At 38.5% G+C, this 20,611-nt stretch overlaps 2 protein-coding genes and 1 pseudogene across 5 annotated transcripts; 1 reads left to right on the top strand and 2 right to left on the bottom strand.

Annotated features, from left to right (window-relative positions):
- Positions 1 to 3,684: 3,684 nt before the first annotated feature.
- On the top strand, positions 3,685 to 10,826 carry LOC131313133 (putative disease resistance protein At4g19050). Of its 3 annotated transcripts, XM_058341262.1 has the most exons (6): positions 3,706 to 3,932; positions 4,966 to 5,095; positions 5,966 to 7,520; positions 7,861 to 7,908; positions 8,004 to 10,194; positions 10,517 to 10,826. In XM_058341262.1, the coding sequence occupies exons 3-5, from the start codon at positions 5,985 to 5,987 to the stop codon at positions 10,047 to 10,049; spliced, it is 3,630 nt and encodes a 1,209-aa protein (XP_058197245.1). In that variant the 5' UTR covers positions 3,706 to 3,932; positions 4,966 to 5,095; positions 5,966 to 5,984; the 3' UTR covers positions 10,050 to 10,194; positions 10,517 to 10,826. The 3 variants fall into 3 exon arrangements, with proteins under 3 accessions (XP_058197244.1, XP_058197245.1, XP_058197243.1); XM_058341261.1 differs by having other exon boundaries at positions 3,685 to 3,932; positions 5,966 to 10,236; XM_058341260.1 differs by having other exon boundaries at positions 5,966 to 10,194.
- Positions 10,827 to 11,212: 386 nt separating this feature from the next.
- Positions 11,213 to 17,137, bottom strand: LOC131314040 (protein STRICTOSIDINE SYNTHASE-LIKE 3-like; annotated as a pseudogene).
- LOC131313134 (ankyrin repeat-containing protein BDA1-like) lies at positions 17,112 to 20,221 on the bottom strand. Of its 2 annotated transcripts, XM_058341264.1 has the most exons (3): positions 19,874 to 20,165; positions 19,433 to 19,771; positions 17,112 to 18,092 (listed from the first exon to the last, which is right to left on the bottom strand). In XM_058341264.1, the coding sequence occupies exons 1-3, from the start codon at positions 20,102 to 20,104 to the stop codon at positions 17,253 to 17,255; spliced, it is 1,410 nt and encodes a 469-aa protein (XP_058197247.1). In that variant the 5' UTR covers positions 20,105 to 20,165; the 3' UTR covers positions 17,112 to 17,252. The 2 variants fall into 2 exon arrangements, with proteins under 2 accessions (XP_058197247.1, XP_058197246.1); XM_058341263.1 differs by having other exon boundaries at positions 19,433 to 20,221.
- Positions 20,222 to 20,611: the final 390 nt, after the last annotated feature.

Here is a 20,611-nt window from a genome sequence, read left to right on the forward strand (position 1 = left end):
TTTTTAAAATATTTGGCTATCTTTTCACCTTTGTTTTAAAAAAAATTTGAATTTCGATCATAATATTTTAATTTTTGCTTTTTATGGAAAATTAGTAAGGGAATTTTTTTTATAAACAAAAACAAGTCTTCCCATGCCAACCTTTTCTCACATATCTATTTCCGTTGTTCTTCGAAAATCTAACATTTTAAAAAGACTTACACCACCATTACTACTCAAAACACCTAAAAAATTTCAAAAGGAAAATAATAACGTCGAAATTAATTTTGTTCGTGCCAAAACTCTAGTGCATAAAAAACTTGTACCTTGTGCAATACAAGTTCCATTAGGGGGAGAAATAATCCCAACAAATACAAAGGGAAGAACACTCATACGCAGGTGAAAAGACTGAAACTCCTGACATCTTAGTAGAATGCAAGAATTTTGGCTAAATGAGCTAGCCTCCATTTGGTGGCTCTTCAAATTAAACACTGGGAAAATGGTGTATGTAGAGGAGCTTGGAGTTTGCTCTTAATTACTATTTAATTATTATTATTTTTTTGGTGTGGTGAAAGTTGGCTTTTACGGAGTACTAGTATATTTTTTGGTTCACGAAGAATTTAAAGAAGAACAACTGATGATGCCTTGAATTTAAATTTTAGAAGTTTGCCAGCTGTTTGGTAGGTCTTCGTTGTTAAACCCAATCATTTTTCACACATGGGGCAATTGCTGTGTCTATGGGGCTGAAGCCCCTGCCCGCCCCTCAAAACACAGCCGTTTTGGCTCCTTTTCCTTGTGCTTTCTTTTAGCATTTCTCCTTATCCATATTTGGTGCCCAATAAACGGGCATAATGATTGATGATTTTATGGGAGTCATTTCAGATAAAAAAAAATGATTCAAATCACAAGTTATTTTTAAAATATATTTTTATGAATTCTTATAAAAAAAATTAGTTCAATTTGATATTTGTTAGGGCTTTTTTAGAAATTGTAGGGGCTCTATGAATTTTGAAAAAGCCCCTACCGAAGTCGGATTGAGCTAAATTTTTTGAGAAACCAACGAAAAATATTTTAAAAGTAATGAGTGGTTTGAAATTTGAATCATTTTTGTGGGACCCAACATGAGGCACCCCACAAAAAATAATCAATTACTAATCTAAAATTGAGCGTTTAATCACTCCATCTTCGATTAACGATTTATTGATCTTTTGTGCAGCTCATTTCGGATCCCACATAAATGATTAAAATCGCTCATTGTTTTTAAGTTATTTTTTCATTGGTTCCTACAAAAAATTAATTCAATCTGATACCGTTAAGGGTTTTTTCAAATTTGTAGGACCTTTATGAATTTCGAAAATGTCCTTACGAATATTGGTCTGAGGCTCTGAGCTTCTTTTTTACAAAAATTTATAAAACAACATTTTAAGAATAACTTGAATGTTGAATCTTTTTTGGGGATACGAATTGAAATGGGCACCACAAAATCATCATCATGCGGAGTTACCTTAACATCTCTTGTAAATCATATTTTGAAGTTGTAATATAACTTTAATTTGAGTTATTTTGACTATGGATAATTGTAAAACACTTCTCATCTCATTCAATACTTCTAAAATTTTCAGCCATCGTGGCTTCGAGGTAATCATTTGGAACTATGGTGATGTGACTAAAATTTGGTAAAAAGAACATGAAAAAATATTTTATGGGTATTATGTATGATATTGTGAGCATTTTATTTATGAAAAATTATATTTATTTATGTATATAATCGAGGGCGTACATCTAAAAAGTACTCCAATATTTATTTTAGAATTTTTTTTATTGTTAATGAGTGCTTTCATGGTCTTGAGTAACAAAAAGTAGACCTTGGCTCAGTTGTTCTTTTCCTTGGGTTAAAGCTCTAAGGGTGAGATTATGGGTTCGATCTTATGGAGCAACGATTGATTTATTGTACTCCAACATTTAAATAGAGATAGAGATGATCAAACTTGGCAAAAAGATATACTCCATCCGTCCCAAAATAATAGTCCAGTATTTCACTTTTTGTTCTCCCTTAATAAGTGTCAATTTAGAAAAGTTAATGAGTAAAAATTTGTTCAAATTTTATTTTGTCCTTTTGAAAAATTAATGGGTAAAGAGTTAAAGGGTAAAAGTGAAGGATAATTATAAAAAGTAGAATTAAAGTTGGTGTGGAAAGTGTAATAATATCTCTTTAATAGGAGTATGAAGTTGAATAATTAAAATTGTACGAAAGGGGTGTAGGAGGAAAACAATAAAGCAATTGTGAGTAAATTAAATCAATGTCTCAGGCCGATATGTTGTTGTTGTTGTTATTATGTACCTAGTTTAATTTATCTAACAAAATTTACTTAATAAACAGATAGATTTGTGGAGCTCATTTTACGATCTCATACAAATGATCCAAGGCATTCCTTAGTTTTTAAATAGTTTTTTAAGTTGCCCTTTACAATTTTATTGATATGAAGTAAGTGAATACGCAAACAGTGTACGTAGTGTAGTGAAGAAATTAGTAACTCATGAAATTATGCAGAACGCCGTTCAAAAGAGGGAAAAAAACCCCCCACAAAGTCTCTACAGCTCTACAAAAACAGAAGAGAGCATTTTAACAAACACATGGTGGGCAACAAAAAGTATCTCTCCAGATTTTGGAGGAAGTGTATACAAAATAGAAGAGAACATTTTAACAAACACATGGTGGGCAACAAAAAAATACCTCTCTCGATTTAATTTCTCCTAAGGGGTTTGACTGTTAAAGAGGAATGGATGGTGGACGGTCCCAGTGCTCAGCAGTCCAAGGGGGAACCCCTTCCCCGAAGACAATCAACCCGTAGGGGAGGAAAGGTCTTGTAAAAAAAAAGCAAGGAGAATTGCTTTCCCTACTTTATTTAGAGAGAGAGAGAGAGAGAAAGAGACAGAACTATGAAATTTGAATTACGATTCTTTTTTCCTCTTAGACAACAAATGGCATTTATGTAATATGATGGACAAATGTGGATACTTTCATAAAATGTGAAAAAAATGCATCTCAACCCTAGGATCAAACAAATCTGAGCCGTTACAACAACTTGTCTCCACACCCTTCTACTTTATAATAGAGATTATGTACCTAGTTTAATTTTAGTTGTCGAGGATCTCACATAATTTACTTAATGCACAGGACATAATTTACTTAATGCACAGATAGATTTGTGGAGCTCATTTTACGATCTCATACAAATGATCCAAAACATTCCTTAGTTTTTAAATAGTTTTTTGAGTTGCCCTTTACAATTTTAGCTGGATCGCATAATTGTAACTAGTTTTTCGTCAAATTGTATAACTTTTCTTTGAAAATTCAGAAACCTAATTAAATCGTGAATGAAAAATTTATTAGTGAAGTACTAATACTTATTATATTTAACTCAATCATTTGGAAAAATTTTCTTCAAATTTGAAATTGATTTTGACACTTCAGTTTAACCACCGACACTCTACTTTATCTCTTAATCATATAAAATTACAAAATAAAAAGTGAAGTGCCACCGAATAAAAATAAGGTGTCAAAAGTCACATCTGTAAAATAATAAGTTGTCAAAAGTCACATTTGTAAAATTTAATGCACAACCTACCTCATATGTTTGGACTCGAGTTGGACCCACAAGCTCATTAATTAGGGGTGCTTGGTTGGGCTGGATTAGATTGCGACAAGCACCACCCAATAGGCTAATAATTAACTGATACAGATAGCAAGAATTCTCCTAGAGAGAGACTCAGAGAGTCTGAGAGAGAACCTGGGATGCGAGAGAGCTGCTATTCCTCCTTGTTTAATGTTGGTCGGAAGGGAACAGTTGATGCTTTGATTTTCCACCATTTTCAATTAGCAACCTGACTATGGGTAACCGACGACCCCTGTGCACAGATACGGGTGCGGGTATTCTATGATCCCCTGAAAGGTACATATCCCATCTCACGACTCTTATAATTTTCTCAAGATTTTGATTCATGCACTCTTTCTAGATGCGCGCGTGCACACGCACACTCAACGCGTTATACTTTGTTAGAAGAAACAAGTCATGGATTTGTGAGAGCCATTTGATACTATTCTCGAAATGATCTGCTTGCAATTTGAGAATTTTGAGTCCAATTTAATTCCTAAGTGTTGTATTTGTACATGTTATATTTAAGAGCATCTCCAATAGCCTCGAGCAAATTCTAGGCAAAATGCTTAGGAAAAATGCAAATTTCTACTTTGACTAGTTGCTTTCACCATTCCCAAAAAAAAAAGAAAAAGCAAAGGGATTACCAACTCATTCCACTTCTATGTTTCGTAATTTGAGACTTTATGCCAATTAATGTCTTGGGTCTTGAATCCCATATGTTTTGTAAATGGGTTATCCCCCTCCCTGAAAGGAGAACCAAAGGATCCGTTTGATTAGCGAGAATAATATAATAGAAAGTGAAAATGAGAAAAAGTGAAATAAAAGAAAAGAAAAAGACAATGTATTTTTTTCTCGCATCGGTTTGATTAGGATAGGATAACGGTTTTGCAAGAAAATAAGGAAATTAGAGTAATTGTTGTTAATTCTCACAAGAAAATAAAATTTTCATGCACTTTTTGTGGATAAAAGCAAGACAAGCTTTCTAGCTTTAGAGGGTTGTACGGGAAAGTTTGTTTTCTACCATTTTATAGGACATTCTTGTTAAGTGAACACCAAAAAAGTATATATTTTATCTGTTTCTTACACTTTGTATTATTATCTCGCTAATCAAACGGACCCAAAAGGAATGTGAAACAAGGACGACTTTAATGTAAGGTTAGACGCGTTGGCTGAGAAGGAAGAAAAGACGATGTAGATATTGTGTGTGAAGAGATGCCTTTGGTAGTCTATTGCTTAACTTGCTGATGGAGTTTGCTCAGTTATCCTACCCAGTGGAAAGTACATATGCGACATGTTGACGGCCATTGGTTATTGTGTGCCCTTTTAGGCTTCAGCGTGAAGTGATGATAAAGCATCGGGCAACAATCACATCTGGGACCATCTTATCAAGAAATCCGTGATTAATATCAGTTACAAGGAGTATCGAATATCTTTTCCTCCTCTGCCGAAGATTTACGGTTAGGCTTTCTAGCTTCTTGATCTTGCATACATATGAATTCTTGTCTACTTTACATTTGTTAGCTAGATCAAGTGCTATAAAGCCCAAACTTTTTAGATGTTTTGGTTACTTAATATGATATGAAAGCTCCTGATCCAAAAGGTCGCTTAGGTCCTAAACGTTGTATTTGCTTTTCCACATGCGCGAAGGGGTCACATTGGGGTGTTAAATAATTTGATATACATTGTTGAGCCCATTTTCATACTTTAAGCTTAGGGACCGAAGAAGCGCGCTAACTTCCCTGGCATGTGTCCATCTTCACGTGTGAATGACGTTGCACGTTTCCATACAAAAAATAAGACTTGCGATTCAATTAAAAATGACAAATGTAGACAACAGGTTAGTCGGATAGGATTTGAAAGCGTAGGAGTTAAATCCCCTCAAATGTATTCTTGTCCATAATCCCTTCTCTCTGTTAGATTCCCTAGTTTAACCAATTGAAAACAAATTTCTAGAATGGATATTAGATCGTGTTCTTCATTCTTTTCTTCTTCTTTTTTTTTGTTTCTAGGATGTACAAAAAAAATTATTTCCAAATATTTTGATCTGTTGAAATTTTATCCAATAAAAAAAATTAAGTAGTAATGTCATGCCCTGATTTTCTAGAAGTACCATATCGGCATCTCCTTGTCGTGTTTTATCTACGTCATTTGTCTGTCTTTATCCATAGGGACAAATAGTGACTTAGCACGTTGACCAGCAAAATTCAGGGTAGTGATTTCATTGCAGTTGCACGGTGGCTTAAATTAAATAGGACATGCAACATCTAATAGTAGGACTGCCTTGGTAGGTTTCATCTAATACTAATGTCTCGACCAAAATTTTGCAGTGGCATTCCTGCATCTGCTATGGCCTCTAGTAAGCTGGTTCAGCGGAAAGACCATATCTTTGAACTGTTACGTGACAAGAACAGTGCAAAGCCAATTGTTCTTGTGGGTGATTCTGGTGTTGGGAAAACATGGACAGCTAGACAGATAAGTAACTGTGCTGTTAAAGAGGGTCTATTTGAGTTTGCTGTCTGGGTTTTCCTCGACATAGAATTTGATGGTGATGCTCTTCACGATAGGGTTGCTCATCAATTGTCTATCCGTTCTGCTGTTGATGAGTGGGACCCTGAAGATGGCATTGACGAAGCAGATAACCATAAAACCTCACAACATTCGATATCTGATTTCTCTAAGGGAAAGAGGTTTCTTCTAATTTTGGATAGCTGTAGAAACGATACAGATGAAAAAGACGTGCTGTCAAAATTGATAAACCTGCTAAATCTTCCCAACGAAAGTTCATTCAAGGTTATAATCACTAGTGCAAAGAGCATCGACAGTTATGCTCCCACGGAATACGAAAGTGTGATGTTGGAGCCTTTGTCTCTGGAAGAATCACGGGCCTTATTGCGAGAAAGGGTTGGGGATGGGGTGATGTCCAAGCTTTTGTCTGTGGAAGAATCACGGGCCTTATTGCAAGAAAAGGTTGGGGATGATGAGCCATCCATTAGTGATCTAGCTGAGAAATTCATGGAAAATAGAAAATATTTGCCTCGTTCAATTATCTTGATGGCAAAAGCCATAAGGTATTTCAGTCTACAGGATTCCGGGCCACAGATGATTAAGAGTGCTTTGGAGCAAGCATCTGGTGATAAAAGCTATGATATAAAACAGCTACTCGAGAGTGGGTATGACGGGTTGCCAAGGAATGTCTTGATTGACTGTTGTAGGCGTTGGAGTGACTTCTCTCGTAGCCGTGGAAGCATTCATTACAATGAGTTGATAGCTCACTGGATACTGGAAGGGTATTTTGGCCATGTCGATTGGATTGAGGTAGCATATGAGAAGGGCCATTCTGTTCTGATGGAGCTTGTGGATTGTCAGGTGCTGAAAAACCTGGAGGGTGGTTATGTAACAATGGATAGAGCAATCTCAAATAAGGATGAGTACAACTGTTACGGGGGGAGAGCGAGTCTTGGGTTAGCTGATGTGTTAGCAGATCTTGAGTGGGAAGGCTTTGGCAGAATTACTTGGACAGATGGAATGATAAAGTCGCTTCGCAGTGGTAAAAAGGAGCGGAAACTCTCAACGGTTTTCCTCAGTGGAAACCGCTGTGTTGAATTTCTATATGACGATTCTGTTGGGTCGAAACAGGAGATTGGCATTCTTGCCTTTTTCAACCCGACCTTCAACTCGCTGGCACATCTCTTGTCTGACATGCACAAACTTTTTGTGCTTGTACTAAGAGGTTGTGAATTTTTGGAAAATATCGATCACAAGTTCAACTTTAAAAGATTGACAGTTCTTGAGATATCCAATGCGAGCTCATTGAAGACCATTCCGAATGATTTTTTTGACCACGTGCTCCAACTTCGAAGCTTGCATATATCTGAACTGAAGGTTGAGTCTTTACCTTCGTCTATGGAAAACCTCAGGGAATTGCGATGGCTCATCCTTAGGGATTGTTCTTCTTTTAAAAGACTAATTAGTCTGAAAAATTTCAAAAATCTCATGGTTCTTGATGTTTCCGGGGCTACATCTTTGACAAATTTTAAAGACAAATCCTTCAAAGTCAATACAAAACTTCAAACGATTAATCTTTCCCGTACCTCTATAAGAACATTACCAAAACTTCTGAATCTTGGAGAACTGACTCATTTCTCACTAAGTGGCTGCGAATCCTTGGACAGACTTCCCAAAACTGATGCACTCTCACACCTCAAATCTCTTGATCTTTCAGGTGCTAAAAGTTTTAAGGAGTTTCATGAGCTATCATTACCGAATCGTGGTAGCCTCAAGATACTTGATCTATCGGATACCCCTTTAGCAAATCTGCCTTCCTTGTTTAACCCTCGTCATCTCCTTTTAAAACGTTGCCCTCAGCTGAAGAAACTGACATGCATTGAAGCATTTGAAGGCCTACAGGAACTTGATCTTTCAGGTACAAAAAGTCTAGTTGAAATTGAGGAATTCAGCCGTCTGACTTCTCTTCAAATTCTCAACCTTTCGGAAACTAGCATCACAGCTCTACCATCCCTTTCCAAAGCTTGTGGCATCCGCAAGCTCTTGTTATCCGGCTGCAGTTCTTTGACAGCAATAACAGATGCATCCTTTGACAAATTGACCTCCCTTGAGCATCTTGACCTCTCTGGGACAATGATTGAATCTCTGCCATGCCTTTCACTCTCTACCGTCCTTTCTGTCCTCTCACTGAAAGATTGTTCAAAATTGAGCTCACTTCCACCCCTGCAACATCTAACGAATCTCCAGGAGCTAAATTTATGCGGTGTTGCGGCTTTGGATGAAACCAGAGCTGATTTTTTGGAAGGCATGAGCCAAATTCGGATTCTTAATCTATCCAAAACTGGTATTAAAGAGTTGAAATCCATGTCAAACCTCACAAGCCTGAAGAAACTTTTTTTAAGAGGTTGTAAGAAATTACAAACAGTGCAGAATTTGGGAGAGCTCACGGCGCTTGAGGTACTGGATCTTTCGGAATCCGGAGTCACTCAATTACCTCCCCTTGGCAATTTTAGAAAGCTCAGACAGCTCCTCCTTGGTGACCGTTCAAGATTGGAAGGGTTTCCGGTGGGGATGACTGTTGGTGATCTTCCCAACAGAATCTCAGAGTTGACTGATCTTGAGTACCTTCATTTGCCGAACACGAATAATGTTCAAGGATCTGAGAGCAGAAATACAACTTCACAGCAAGAAGAAGTGGATCCTAAACAGTGGGCCATCTTCCGTTTTCCTGATGAAACACCTGGGGTCAGTGAAAGGCCTCCCATATCTTATAGTGGCATTCAATTTCTTCAATCTTCGAAGGAAAATCCCACTTCACTTGAAGAAACCTTAAGGCGATTTCATTTCTGTATTCATCCCACTGAGGCTCAACCTAATAATGGGCACACACATCGCTGTAGAAATGATTTTATATTCAGAGATATCCGCTTCCCAGTTGCAGAGTTTGGTCGTTTTAAAGAGAAAAAATCATTGGAGATCCATGGATTCAACTTTTTCCCCACGGGTATTGAGGATGTTCTCTGCAATGCGGACTGTGTGTTTTTCATTGATGATACATTCAAGTTATCTGGTATTAATGCAGCCAGCCTAAAGGAAATGAAAGGCTGTTGGATTGAAAGATGCACAGAAATGGAGAGTTTTTTGAATGCAAGAGAGGAAGATGATGCCACTAAGCCGGGAATAGCATTGGAGGAGTTGGGGATTTCAAATGCTATTAATTTGCATACTATTCTCAGTGGGACACTGCCTCGGAGATTTGAAAACCTCAAAAGTCTATATCTCGATTGTTGCCCGAAGCTTTCAAATGTTTTCTCGGCATCTTCCTTGCCAGAAAACCTCAAAGTTCTTCAAATCAAATTTTGTGATAATTTGGAGAATATGTTTACAACATCACAAGAGCCTGAATTGCGACATTTAGAGACATTGTGTCTGTGGGAACTACCAGAACTGAAGAGAATTGGATGCAGATTGCCATCTCTACACACTCTAAAAGTTTGGGAGTGTCCAAAGCTGCAGAAATTAGATTACAGTATCCACTCAGTACAAAAGTTACAGAGTTTATGGATTTCCAATGTTGTTGATTTGAAGAGCATCTGCAGTGGTAGCCATCAACCTGGGGGTCTAAGCAACCTTGAAACTTTGGTTGTTGAGTGTTGCCCCATGCTTGAAAACGTTTTCTCTACACCCGAAACACCACAAAGTCTCAAGACTCTCAAAATCAAATCTTGCAACCGATTGAAGACTGTGTTCGAACATGACGCATCATCAGACCGTACATTGCATGAGCTACAAACACTGCATTTGTACGAACTGCCGAAATTGGAGAAAATTGGAGGCAGACTGCTGGCTGTGGAAAATCGTGTAATAATGGGATGCCCGAATTTCAGAGACTCCCCAGTGGTTTGAAATCACCATCTCTCTTGTCACCTATTACTTGTGTAATAATGGGATGCCCAATCAGAGACTCCCCAGTGGTTTGAAATCACCGTCTCTCTTGTCAGCTATTACGAGATCGGGAAATTGTAGAGGAGCAGGAGACGGTTTCATTCAGGTGCTCAGCAGTTGCTCCTTTTGCATTTTTATTAGACTTCAGGTTAGTTTTTTTCTTACTTCAATTCAACCTTAGTTGCATGTTACAACACATTCAGTTGAAAAAGTTTTCATTTTGAACTTAGTCAGATCTTTTGTTATCTCCAGTTTTTAAGGTTTGATGACTTCAAACTTTGCATTGCAGAATTGATACTTGTGCAATTAATTCTTCACTTTGGTTGGCTTTATGCAGTAACTGCGTAATAACCGTACTTACCCAAAAAAAAACTGCGTAATAACCGTGGATTTAACAGGTTAGTTGTCTGGATTTGTTGTTATTGCAGCTTCCAGAGCAAGGCTGGTACTCAATTGTGGATAAATGAGGAACTCAAAAGCCATTTCTTTGAAGCAGCATCTGCAGAAGTAGGTTAAGCACTGAAAGGAACGCTGCTTCAAGTTTTTAATTGTTGGTGCTCTTATATTTTAGGAGTAGTTTCATTTGGGTTTTCGGTAATGTGGCTGGTAGATATCAGGGCTTTCCTTCATGGCATGATTAGTTGAACTGTTATAGATGTACCTTATGCATATTGTTTTGTTCTGTTGTTGCCATAATTTCCTCGTCTTTTGATGAAAACTCCTTTTCTTCTTTCTGTAGCTTCATGTAAACCCATAATTGGCGTAATATTTCCTTTCTCTTTTAGTATGCATGTTGCATTCTAGTATAGGGTTTCACCTATAATGCAGAATAGGTTGGAGAGTGTTGTTAGAGTTTATCCCACATCCGTCAATTACTTGTAATCTCTTCCAAAAAGAGTATATAAGCTAGGATGGTCTCTCCACTCATTGCTAATTGGTTTTGAGTTGGATGCTTTAACATGGTATCAAAACTAGGGTTTACGAGAATTTGTTTCCCATATTTGTGCCATAAGTGCACCGTCATTTGTTGTGATTCATGTGTTGTGAATTGTTTGTTTAACTCTCTATGTGTGAGTCGGGAATCAAGAGAAAAAAAGACATGGAATCGTCATAAAAAAAAAACACGTTCACAAAATTTATGAGTAAAAGAATTCATTCAAATCTCATTCCCTAAAAGGAGACCTACCTCCAAAATGAGCAACACTAGTAATTAAGTATTGAACTAAACCAAAAGATAGAAAGATCCTTCCCATCCACATTATAATTGATGGACCGCGACATAAGGCATGAAGACGCTTCCAATCCACAATTTCCCGTCCTTCTCCTCCACCTCGCTTACGGCTTTTACGTCTTGACTGTCTTCCAATATCTGTAACAGCTTTCCTTCAGGGCTGTACTTCACAACTACTGCATGGGGCCGCCCCCCTATGTGGAACTTTAAGGGGATTGGAAGCCTAAGCAAGAACTTTCGTAATGTTGGGTACAAACTGCATAGGTAACCATACATGGTGCGGCGACTGTTGATTGCTACCCAGAATTCGCCTTTTTCATTTTTTCGGATGTTATCGGGAAATCCAGGTAGGATGGCCATAACTTCTGAGGTACCTGCTTTCTCACCTTTCAACCAATACTTCCGCAATCTACACCAGCCAAAGAACAAAGTGAAAAAAATAATAACAAATATACATGACAATTGCTGCCTATAGCAGGACTCTCAGTAGATCCTGGCATCCATCAGCTACAGTCTACTTAAGCCTTTCACCTTCAATGTCCAAAAATAACAAGATAGCATCCTAAAAGTCATAAATGGAATGATAAATTATGATCTCCACCTTCATTCATAGGTTTATAACTAAAGTGAGATTTACTATTTCGTTATATGAATAAGTTTTGAATGGTCTGGTTGAGTTCATTATGAGACGTGTACAAGAGAGACGGAAAGCGCCTTATACTCCACCATATTTTGCAAGGATAAATCCTGCTTTGATTGTCCCTAAATATGTTGTTCTTTCAAGATATAGGGTGTTATGAGAAGACAATAAAAAAAAGGGACTCGAGTGAGCATCTGATGCATAAAGAATCATAAATGAAAATAGCGAATTAGCAATCAACTAGATCAATAAGTGTTGGTACGTACATACACATATGCATGGACTAACACAAAGAAGAAAAAACAACCACCACCACCATGACATAGTGGAAACTTCAAATCCAGGGTGACTGTTATTAAGGTCTTAGGTTTATCAGCATGGCCCATTATGTTAACATGTGAGGACTAACATATTACATTAGTGAATAATGCTGTATATAGAAAAGAAAAAAAAAAGTAATTCAGAAAGAGTCCTGTATATAAAAAGTTGTATACGTCAAATAGGTTAGCTCGCAGGAACCACTTCACAAAATACAAAGAACGACCCATCCTTACTTAGGGACACACCATTAGAAAATTGGAGATTCCTAACAAGGACTGTGGTTTCCTTGGTACTGGGATTGTACTTCAGAACTCTCCCACTATCTTCTGCAGAGAGAAATGACTGCATGAAGTTCCTGAAAACAAATAGCAGGAGTACAGTGAAAGATTTAGGACAACGAAAAAATTGCAGGAATTCAACAGGAAAAAGAAGTATTCAGCCGCAGTTAAGTTCTCCATTACATAACAAGATCTGGCCTAGTTACTTTTAAAGGGCTTGTCTCAGCAACTTCCAGGTATAGGTAGATCTACCAAAGAAGTTATCGGAATAAAGTTACAGAAGCTACCCAACACCACGGGTGAGATACAGATGTCAGATATGGGACATGGGATTCATAATATTTGCACAGTTCTAGGATATGAGATGCGTAGTGTTAGAAACATAAGGAAAAACGTATAATATAAGTTGAATAACATGCAAACCTTGAAAGCTGGCAAAAAAAGGAATGTGATCAGAGCTGCAATATTATACTGATGAACAAAGATAATTTTCTTTTCACTTCTCCTTTAAATAAGCTACAGAATAATATATAATTTCAAATTATGAAATGAATAGAAGCATCATGTCATTATAACTTAGTTCAGGACACTTGGTAGAGTCTTGTTTATTTTTGTTAGAGGAATGTTGCTGGTCGATTATCAAAAAGCAAAAAAAAGTTTTAAGTATGCCGCTGGTCAGTTGTGGATAGTTTAGCATCTGGGGAATTTCGTAATTCTGCAAATTTATTAAGAAGGGCTATTGTGGATGCCCATGATTCATTGTGTGGGTTCTAATCATCAATCCTTCTGATTGTTGGTTTTAGAAGTCAAAGAATTGGTAGTTTAACCTAATCTGTACTTTTCAGAAGTCCTAATTCTAGATGGTTTAGGAAGTCTCCAAGTCCACCTAACCTTCCAGCAAACTGCAGACCTTATGCTTCATTTTGAGAATGTGTGGTGAAACAAAACACTAGGTGACATGCCTAGAAGGCTAGAAATATCTTCCGTTCATCTTAATTCTTCCATTTTGGGTTTCCCTATGCTGTCCTCAAATCTTAGTTCGGAGCCAAAAAACACAAACACATGCCTTCTGCTTTCGTCAGAACAAATCCAAATTTGAATTTCTGACAAACCATTCAGCCACTTATTCGAGACTCTTATGTCTTATTTAGTGCAAAGGTGAGATAACTTGCAAAGGGAAGAACAACCTAATGTCTATTGCATAATAGAAAAGATTACAATGAATACAAAACAACTAGGTTAAATAGAAAAGCCCCAATTAACTCTATGACTGATCTAGTACTAAATACACATTCACAAAAGGAACTTTCTATTTATTCATCTTCTCCTGCATCATGAAAATTTTTATGCGGCTAATTACTGCCTAATACTGACCGTAATCCCGGCATACACTTGCAAGTTGCAAGTGCTTGACAGTCACATTGTCGGGCTTTGTTCCACACTACTACAAGCACGACTAGCAACAACTTTAACAAAGAGATTGTGAGCATTTGAAAACGGACAAAAGAGTTCAAAACATACCGCCTTTGATATTTGGTGCTGCTGTCTGTGAAGTAAATATTTCCTTCATCATCAAGGTCCAGATCATCAGTGAACCTGAATGGCACCCCTTCTGCCTCAGTGGCAAGTGATGTTGCCAGTCCACCTTCAGCAGCCCAAAATAAGCATCCGCAATACATAAATCACCCATTTTCTTGTCAAACCGAAGCCCCAAAGGCCTGCCACATATGTGCTCATTCTTCAGATAGCTCAAAGGCGATGGTTTTGGATTACATAGTTCTGACCTGAATCCATAATCACACAAGGGAACCCAAAGGGGTAAATATCAGACAAGTGATGGAAATATAATCAATCTAAGAATGCTATGAAGCACCGACACCTCTAGAGGTCGAGGTATCGCAGTGTCGGATACGGGGACACGGGGACACCGCAGGGTCCCATAATTTAATTTGAATTTTTCACGTGGACACCACGGGGACACAGCTGGGGACACCGATGGGGACACAGCAGGGGCCAAACTGCAATTTTAAAAAAAATGGGGGCCAAATTGTAATTATTGAAAAAATTGGGGGTCAAACTGTAATTTTTTTAAAAAAATTGGAGCCAAATTACAATATTTTTAAAATTTTTGGGTGCCAAACTATAATTATTTATTTATATAAATAAATATAAATAAATAAATAAATAAATATACACGTGGCGTGTCCCTCGCCGTGTTCGTGTCTCCATTTTTTTAGAATTCTCAAGTCCTGGTGTCGGTTTCGGTGTCGGTGTCGGTGTTCGTGTCGATGTCCGTGTCCGTGCATCATAAAGAATGTAACACGAACACCAAATTATCGAGAAAGGTTTTCCCAACAGGAAACAAGCAATCACAGTGAACCAACAATTCGAGTTGCATCAAAATCTGGTTACATTCTTTCTTTCTTTTTGGCATCAGGTTACATTCTTTCTTAAAACTCCAACTAATCTCGATTCTCGAGCTTATATTCTTTCTTGTAGCGTCACAATCCATTTGCAATTGAGCTGCGCTACGTGCACAGCAAGCTGTGCACAGCAGCTGTGCGCAGCGGCCTTTTTCTTCCGCCTCGGGTCGCGCAAAGATGATCGGAGCCGCTCATTTTGTTCAAAATATGTCGTTTAAGGTCTCTGTAAAAAATGAGCTTCGTTCGATATCGTTAGAGGTGTTAACAAAACACCCAAAATCACTTCAGAATTTAGCCGATTTTGGGTGTTTTGTTAACGCCTCTAACGATATCGAACGAAGCTCATTTTTTACAGAGACCTTAAACGACATATTTTAAACAAAATGAGCGGCTCCGATCATCTTTGCGCGATCCGAGGCGGGAGAAAAAGGCCGCTGTGCACAGCTGCTGTGCACGAATCATTTCTGTTTGCAATTAAACAGAATTCAATCCCAGTTGAGTTGACTGCAAAAGTGCAACCCAGAGGATTCTTGACTGATTGTTTCAATCAATAAGCCACCTAACTGATCACGAAAACCTCATGTTACAAGATTTCAGAGGATTTATCTGAGTAAAAACCAGTTTTAGAAGGTTTTTCTTATACTGCAAGGCCAGAGAAGTCGTGGAGAAACAACCAAACTATCAGTATCAACCAGTTTGAATCGTGTGCTTACTTTGCCACCTTTTTTTGAGGTAATGTAGGGTGTTCCGGGCCAGCTTGCGCGCACACCAGAGCAATCGTTACAATCCCTCCCACAGCCTTTTCACATGCTTACGCGTGGGGTGAGGTGGCACCAAGGGTTGTTAGCAATAGAAATCGAACCTAAGACCTTAGGTGAGAGCAAATCCGTAAGTCCTAAAGACCAACTAGGCCAACCCCTACTCTACCACTTTTCTTTTATTGATCTGCGAAAGGCAAAAATAGTATTGTTAGAATAGTTAGATTAACACTTTTGAGGAGGAGTTGAACTCATGATCTCATTTTTTCTAGCACTTAAGTGCACCCTTGATGCCGTTAGGCCAAAGGCCTATTGGCCTACTCCGCCACTTTGTTTTCTAGTTTTTTTTTTTTGATCAGCCACTTTGTTTTCTAGTTAGAAATGTAGAAACTTTATATCCATCTCAAAATCAATTGGCAATGAGTGGAGAGGTTCCAAATGTTATTAAGTGATCACCCATTCCATTCCCAAGTAATATGGGATTATATTTCCTTAACAAGAAAAACCATTTTCCTTTTGTTGAATGCAAAATTCAAACCCTAACAGTCCAACAAGTTAAAGTACTCCACTATGTCCCATATTGTTTGTCCTGTACGGGAATTGCATGTCTCGATTAAAAAGTTAAATTAAACTTCCAATGTTACCTCTTATCCTCTCCATCGAAAGCTACTTTTAATCATGAAAGGTTAGTTTGTGAAGTTTTGCACACTTTTTACTCTTCTTTTTGACATAGGAGGTATCCCCACATCCAAAAGGGATGAAATTAAGGAACCAACACCCATAGAAGGACCACAAGACGCACCCATGAAGCTACCCACATCGACTTTCACCCCACCCCAACTATTGATTGGCCTACCTCCAAGAATCGAACTCACAACTCCAGAGTGGAGCAAACCCCGTCCTCATGGCTAGTGGAGACAACCCTCGTTGAGTGCACACTTTTTACTTTGGAGGAGAAGCATTTTGGGACAAAATGGAATACTGGACAAGCAATATAAGGAGGGAGTACAAAACTAATTCCCCTTAAAAGAAAGAATCAACAACCTGTTGTTGAATCATACTCCAGAATAGGAAGGTAAAAGTTACAAAGGACATCAAAAGCACTCAAGTTTTGTTTCGATCAAGGATCTATGTCCAAGTCGAAACAAAAGGCAGTGAAAGGGAAATCCCCTGTATTTGACTTTCCCATTCCACAAATTCTTGATCTTAACACCACCTCAATGATAAGGAGATACGTTGTTCTTTTTTCAAGTCTTTGCAGCTAACGGAAGTCCAGCACCCTTGTCTACTACCCTCCCTTTTGCGATTTTTCAGCACCTCAGGTAACTCACAAATATCCTCCAGCAACTTTCTCAATCCGAAAACTGAAGCCTTAGAACGAAAAAACTTATTATCCATATATGCCAATACAATCGATACGTACGTTCTCCGTTGGAGTATTACAATTCTTTACTACACTAATGCATACCCTGGCCAAAAGATCAAACATTGGAAATCCTAATCTATCTATCCTTTAGTACATCTCAGTGGTGACGGGAAGGGGAGGTTTCGCTCCTCCATCTCCCAAACCAAGGCACTTGCGTAGGATAGACCAACCATTGCTCAAACTCTGTTCCATAATACTTTTGAATTCCATAATCCTTTCGGTTGCATTTTTCTTTTTATTCCTTTCCTCTTCCACAAAAATCGCTACCAAGTGATATGTGTGTTTCAGTAGAAGAAGTGTCATCACACTCGACCACACTATGACTGCAATCACAATGGTATTAGTGAGTGGCCGCCTGCCCTCTTTAGGAGTAATCACAACGTTTGAGAACGCATATGTAATCGCCATGGATGTTATTGCCAACCACATGCTCACTATAAGAATCCACATTGAGGCCTTGTTCTTGAATTTTAATCCACTGATGAGCAACAAAATCGTGCTCAATGATGCAACGAAACCTATTGTGTTGAATCGGAGGAAGAACGGATAAGAATCTTGATAATTATAAGCCATTACAGCTTCCCCGGCTCTGTGTCCATGTGAGTTGTCTTGCCAAACACCACCTGGAGGGTTCACCCCAGCTTGGAATGCCATTGTCGCGATAAGTGATGCCACAACCATTAACGAATTCTTTTTCTTTTTGAGCCAGTGGCCACCCACGAGATCCTTCGCTCGTTTAGCATTAGCTCCTCGAAGTAAGTCTTTGATGCTATCCAAATCTTGCGTATCTTCTTTTAAACAGGACTCTTTCTTATCTGATCTTGCAATGGACATTTGTACGCGGATCAAAATGTCCATTGCTGTGTGTCCACTTGCATTCTCCACATTCACATCTACTGTTTGGTTCTTTAGGACATGACTTGCGATCTGAAATATTTACATTTGGTTTCATGGTTAGATATGCAACAAGAACAAGTACCTTAGAAACCGTGATTAAAGGAGTGCAATTTTGTTCAGAAGAACACTTCTCAATTCTCACTCGGGGTTGTATACAAATTAACCAAGCCCCATTTCACTGGTCAAATATCTTTCTTTTTTAGGACCACATTTCTAGACAATCCTGTCGGATACGCGTTACTAATAAAATCCATCATTTGCTAAAGTATTCTTTTTGGTCCTTTGTTTCTACCTCAGAAATAGGACTGCAAACGAACTGAGCAATTCGCGAGCTCAATCGGCTCGTTTATGCTTGGCTCAACTCAGCTCAGCTCGTTTAGTAAATGAGCCGAGCTCGAGCTCGAGTTTTCAGTTGTTTAGTAAATGAGTGAGTGGAGCTCGGCTCGTTAAGGGCTTGGCACGTTAAAGAGACTGGTTTAGAAAATGACTAAGTTCAACTTGTTAAGGGCTTGGCACGTTAAAGTTTGAGCTCAAGTTTTTGGTTTGTTTAGTAAACGAGCCGAACTCGAGCTCGAATTGGCTATTTCTTTCTATAATCATCTCATGAAGATAAATTATTTAATGCAAAAAACTTAACGCAGATTCAATTAAAATTTAGAAAAACCACGAAAACAAAACCAAGATTAAAATTGAGGCCAAAGGACCTTTAAAAAGGGTTGCTGAAATGAGACAAACAAATGGATCCCATGGGAACGATAAGCATAGGCCAGATAGTCATCAGCCGGAACAGGGGGCGACTGTCTATCTCGGCAATAGACGGCTCAGATTTTCATCCGAACAATGGACGGCTAGAATTTGTAGAAGCTCGAATTAAACCCAGCCATCCGTGCCGAGATGGACGACGGGTGCACTACAACCCCTCCCATTCCGCCATGAGCTACCCATTTTGAACGCATGCATCCAGCATCCTCTACATGTTTTGAGGAAGAGTTTAATCCTCTCCCAGTTCAAGCAGGTTATTGCTATACTTACAAATTGAGTGAGTGGTGATTTGGCTTAATTATTTTTTAAAACTATTTTTTGGTTCTTAATCTTCTGCTTTTTCTTTTTCTTTTTTGCTTTTTCGTTTTAAGTCAACTTTTTTGAATATGAAAAATGGACCAAAAGCTTAAAAGTTCCAAGACTAATACAAAATAGGTCAAAATTTTCTTTTTAAATTTTTTCAAGTTTACTCTATATAAATTTTTTACAGAACAGAACTGTACGAAACGTAAATTAAGCTTTGACTATTGAAATAGAATCCGGTGTAAATTCCACACAAAGTGCATATTGTTGGAATGGCAAAAACTACACAGTGACTAAAGACATACCTCTAATCGTTGATCCAAAACAGCCAGATGCAAAACTGTGTTTTCATCGTTATCTTTGGCATTGACTAGCTCTTCACCTTGTATCGTCTCCAATAGTATCTCCAAACTCTTCCATTGATTGTGCTTGACACACAAGTGCAATATCGTCTCGTTCCGATCCACCCTTTCTCGAGCCGCTTGTGGGCAGGCTCGAACCAATTCTTTCAGCTCATTGAAATTGCCTTTCACGGCGGCCAGGTGGAGAGGGTTTTTACCCTCTCGGTCGCGAACCAAGCACATCTCGGGGTTGGCCTTCACTAATGCCTTCACAATCTCGTAGTGCCCCTTGGCCGATGCCAGGTGGAGAGGGTTTTTACCCTCTCGGTCGCGAACCAAGCACATCTCGGGGTTGGTCTTCACTAATGCCTTCACAATCTCGTAGTGCCCCTTGGCCGATGCCAGGTGAAGGGCCGACCGTAGTTGCGAATCCAGGACTTCTGCGAGCTCCGGTTTGCGGCGCAGCAGTTCTTCGACAAACTTCAATCGGTTGTTTGATGTCGCCACGTGGAGAGGACTCGTGCAGCTGGAACATCCGGCAGCAACTCTGTCTAAAATCAGTTCATCTTTTCCGATTATTTCTGGCAGTGAATCGATGTTCCCTGTTGTTGCGGCTACACAGAGGCCGTGCTCCATTGGTTGCTCTCTCCAGTCAAGTTAATTGGGGATAAGTAGACAAGTATGCAGAAAAAGACGCACGCCTATATATGAACTTGCATTTTGTTTGTGGAGTACCTACTGCTATAAAAGAGTGGTTTTCAAAGCACGTGAGTCAAGTCAACACATATGAATATGTGACCACAGATGGTTCCAGGAAGGATCTCTCTCTCTCTCTCTCTAGGGTGGTTCTAGGAAGGAGATCTCTGTTTGTCACTCTATTACTCTGCAAAATGCTAGATTTATAGTAACAAAATTTTAAAATATATTTATAATATTACTGGGGCCCACAATTTTACAATTTTCTGGTGAAATGATGCCCCAGTACTGACTTGTAAGAATGTTGTAAGAGCCCGTTCCGAAAAGAGAAAAAGTCCTTATTTTTTAAAAAGGTAATTTCAAGCTCAAAAATTATGAATTTACTAAAATTTAAAAATATGCAATATGGATTTTATTTGAAAGATCTCGATGAGATCTTTTATACGG

The sequence above is a fragment of the Rhododendron vialii genome, chromosome 13a (genome assembly GCF_030253575.1).
Source record: "Rhododendron vialii isolate Sample 1 chromosome 13a, ASM3025357v1".
NCBI lineage: Eukaryota > Viridiplantae > Streptophyta > Magnoliopsida > Ericales > Ericaceae > Rhododendron > Rhododendron vialii.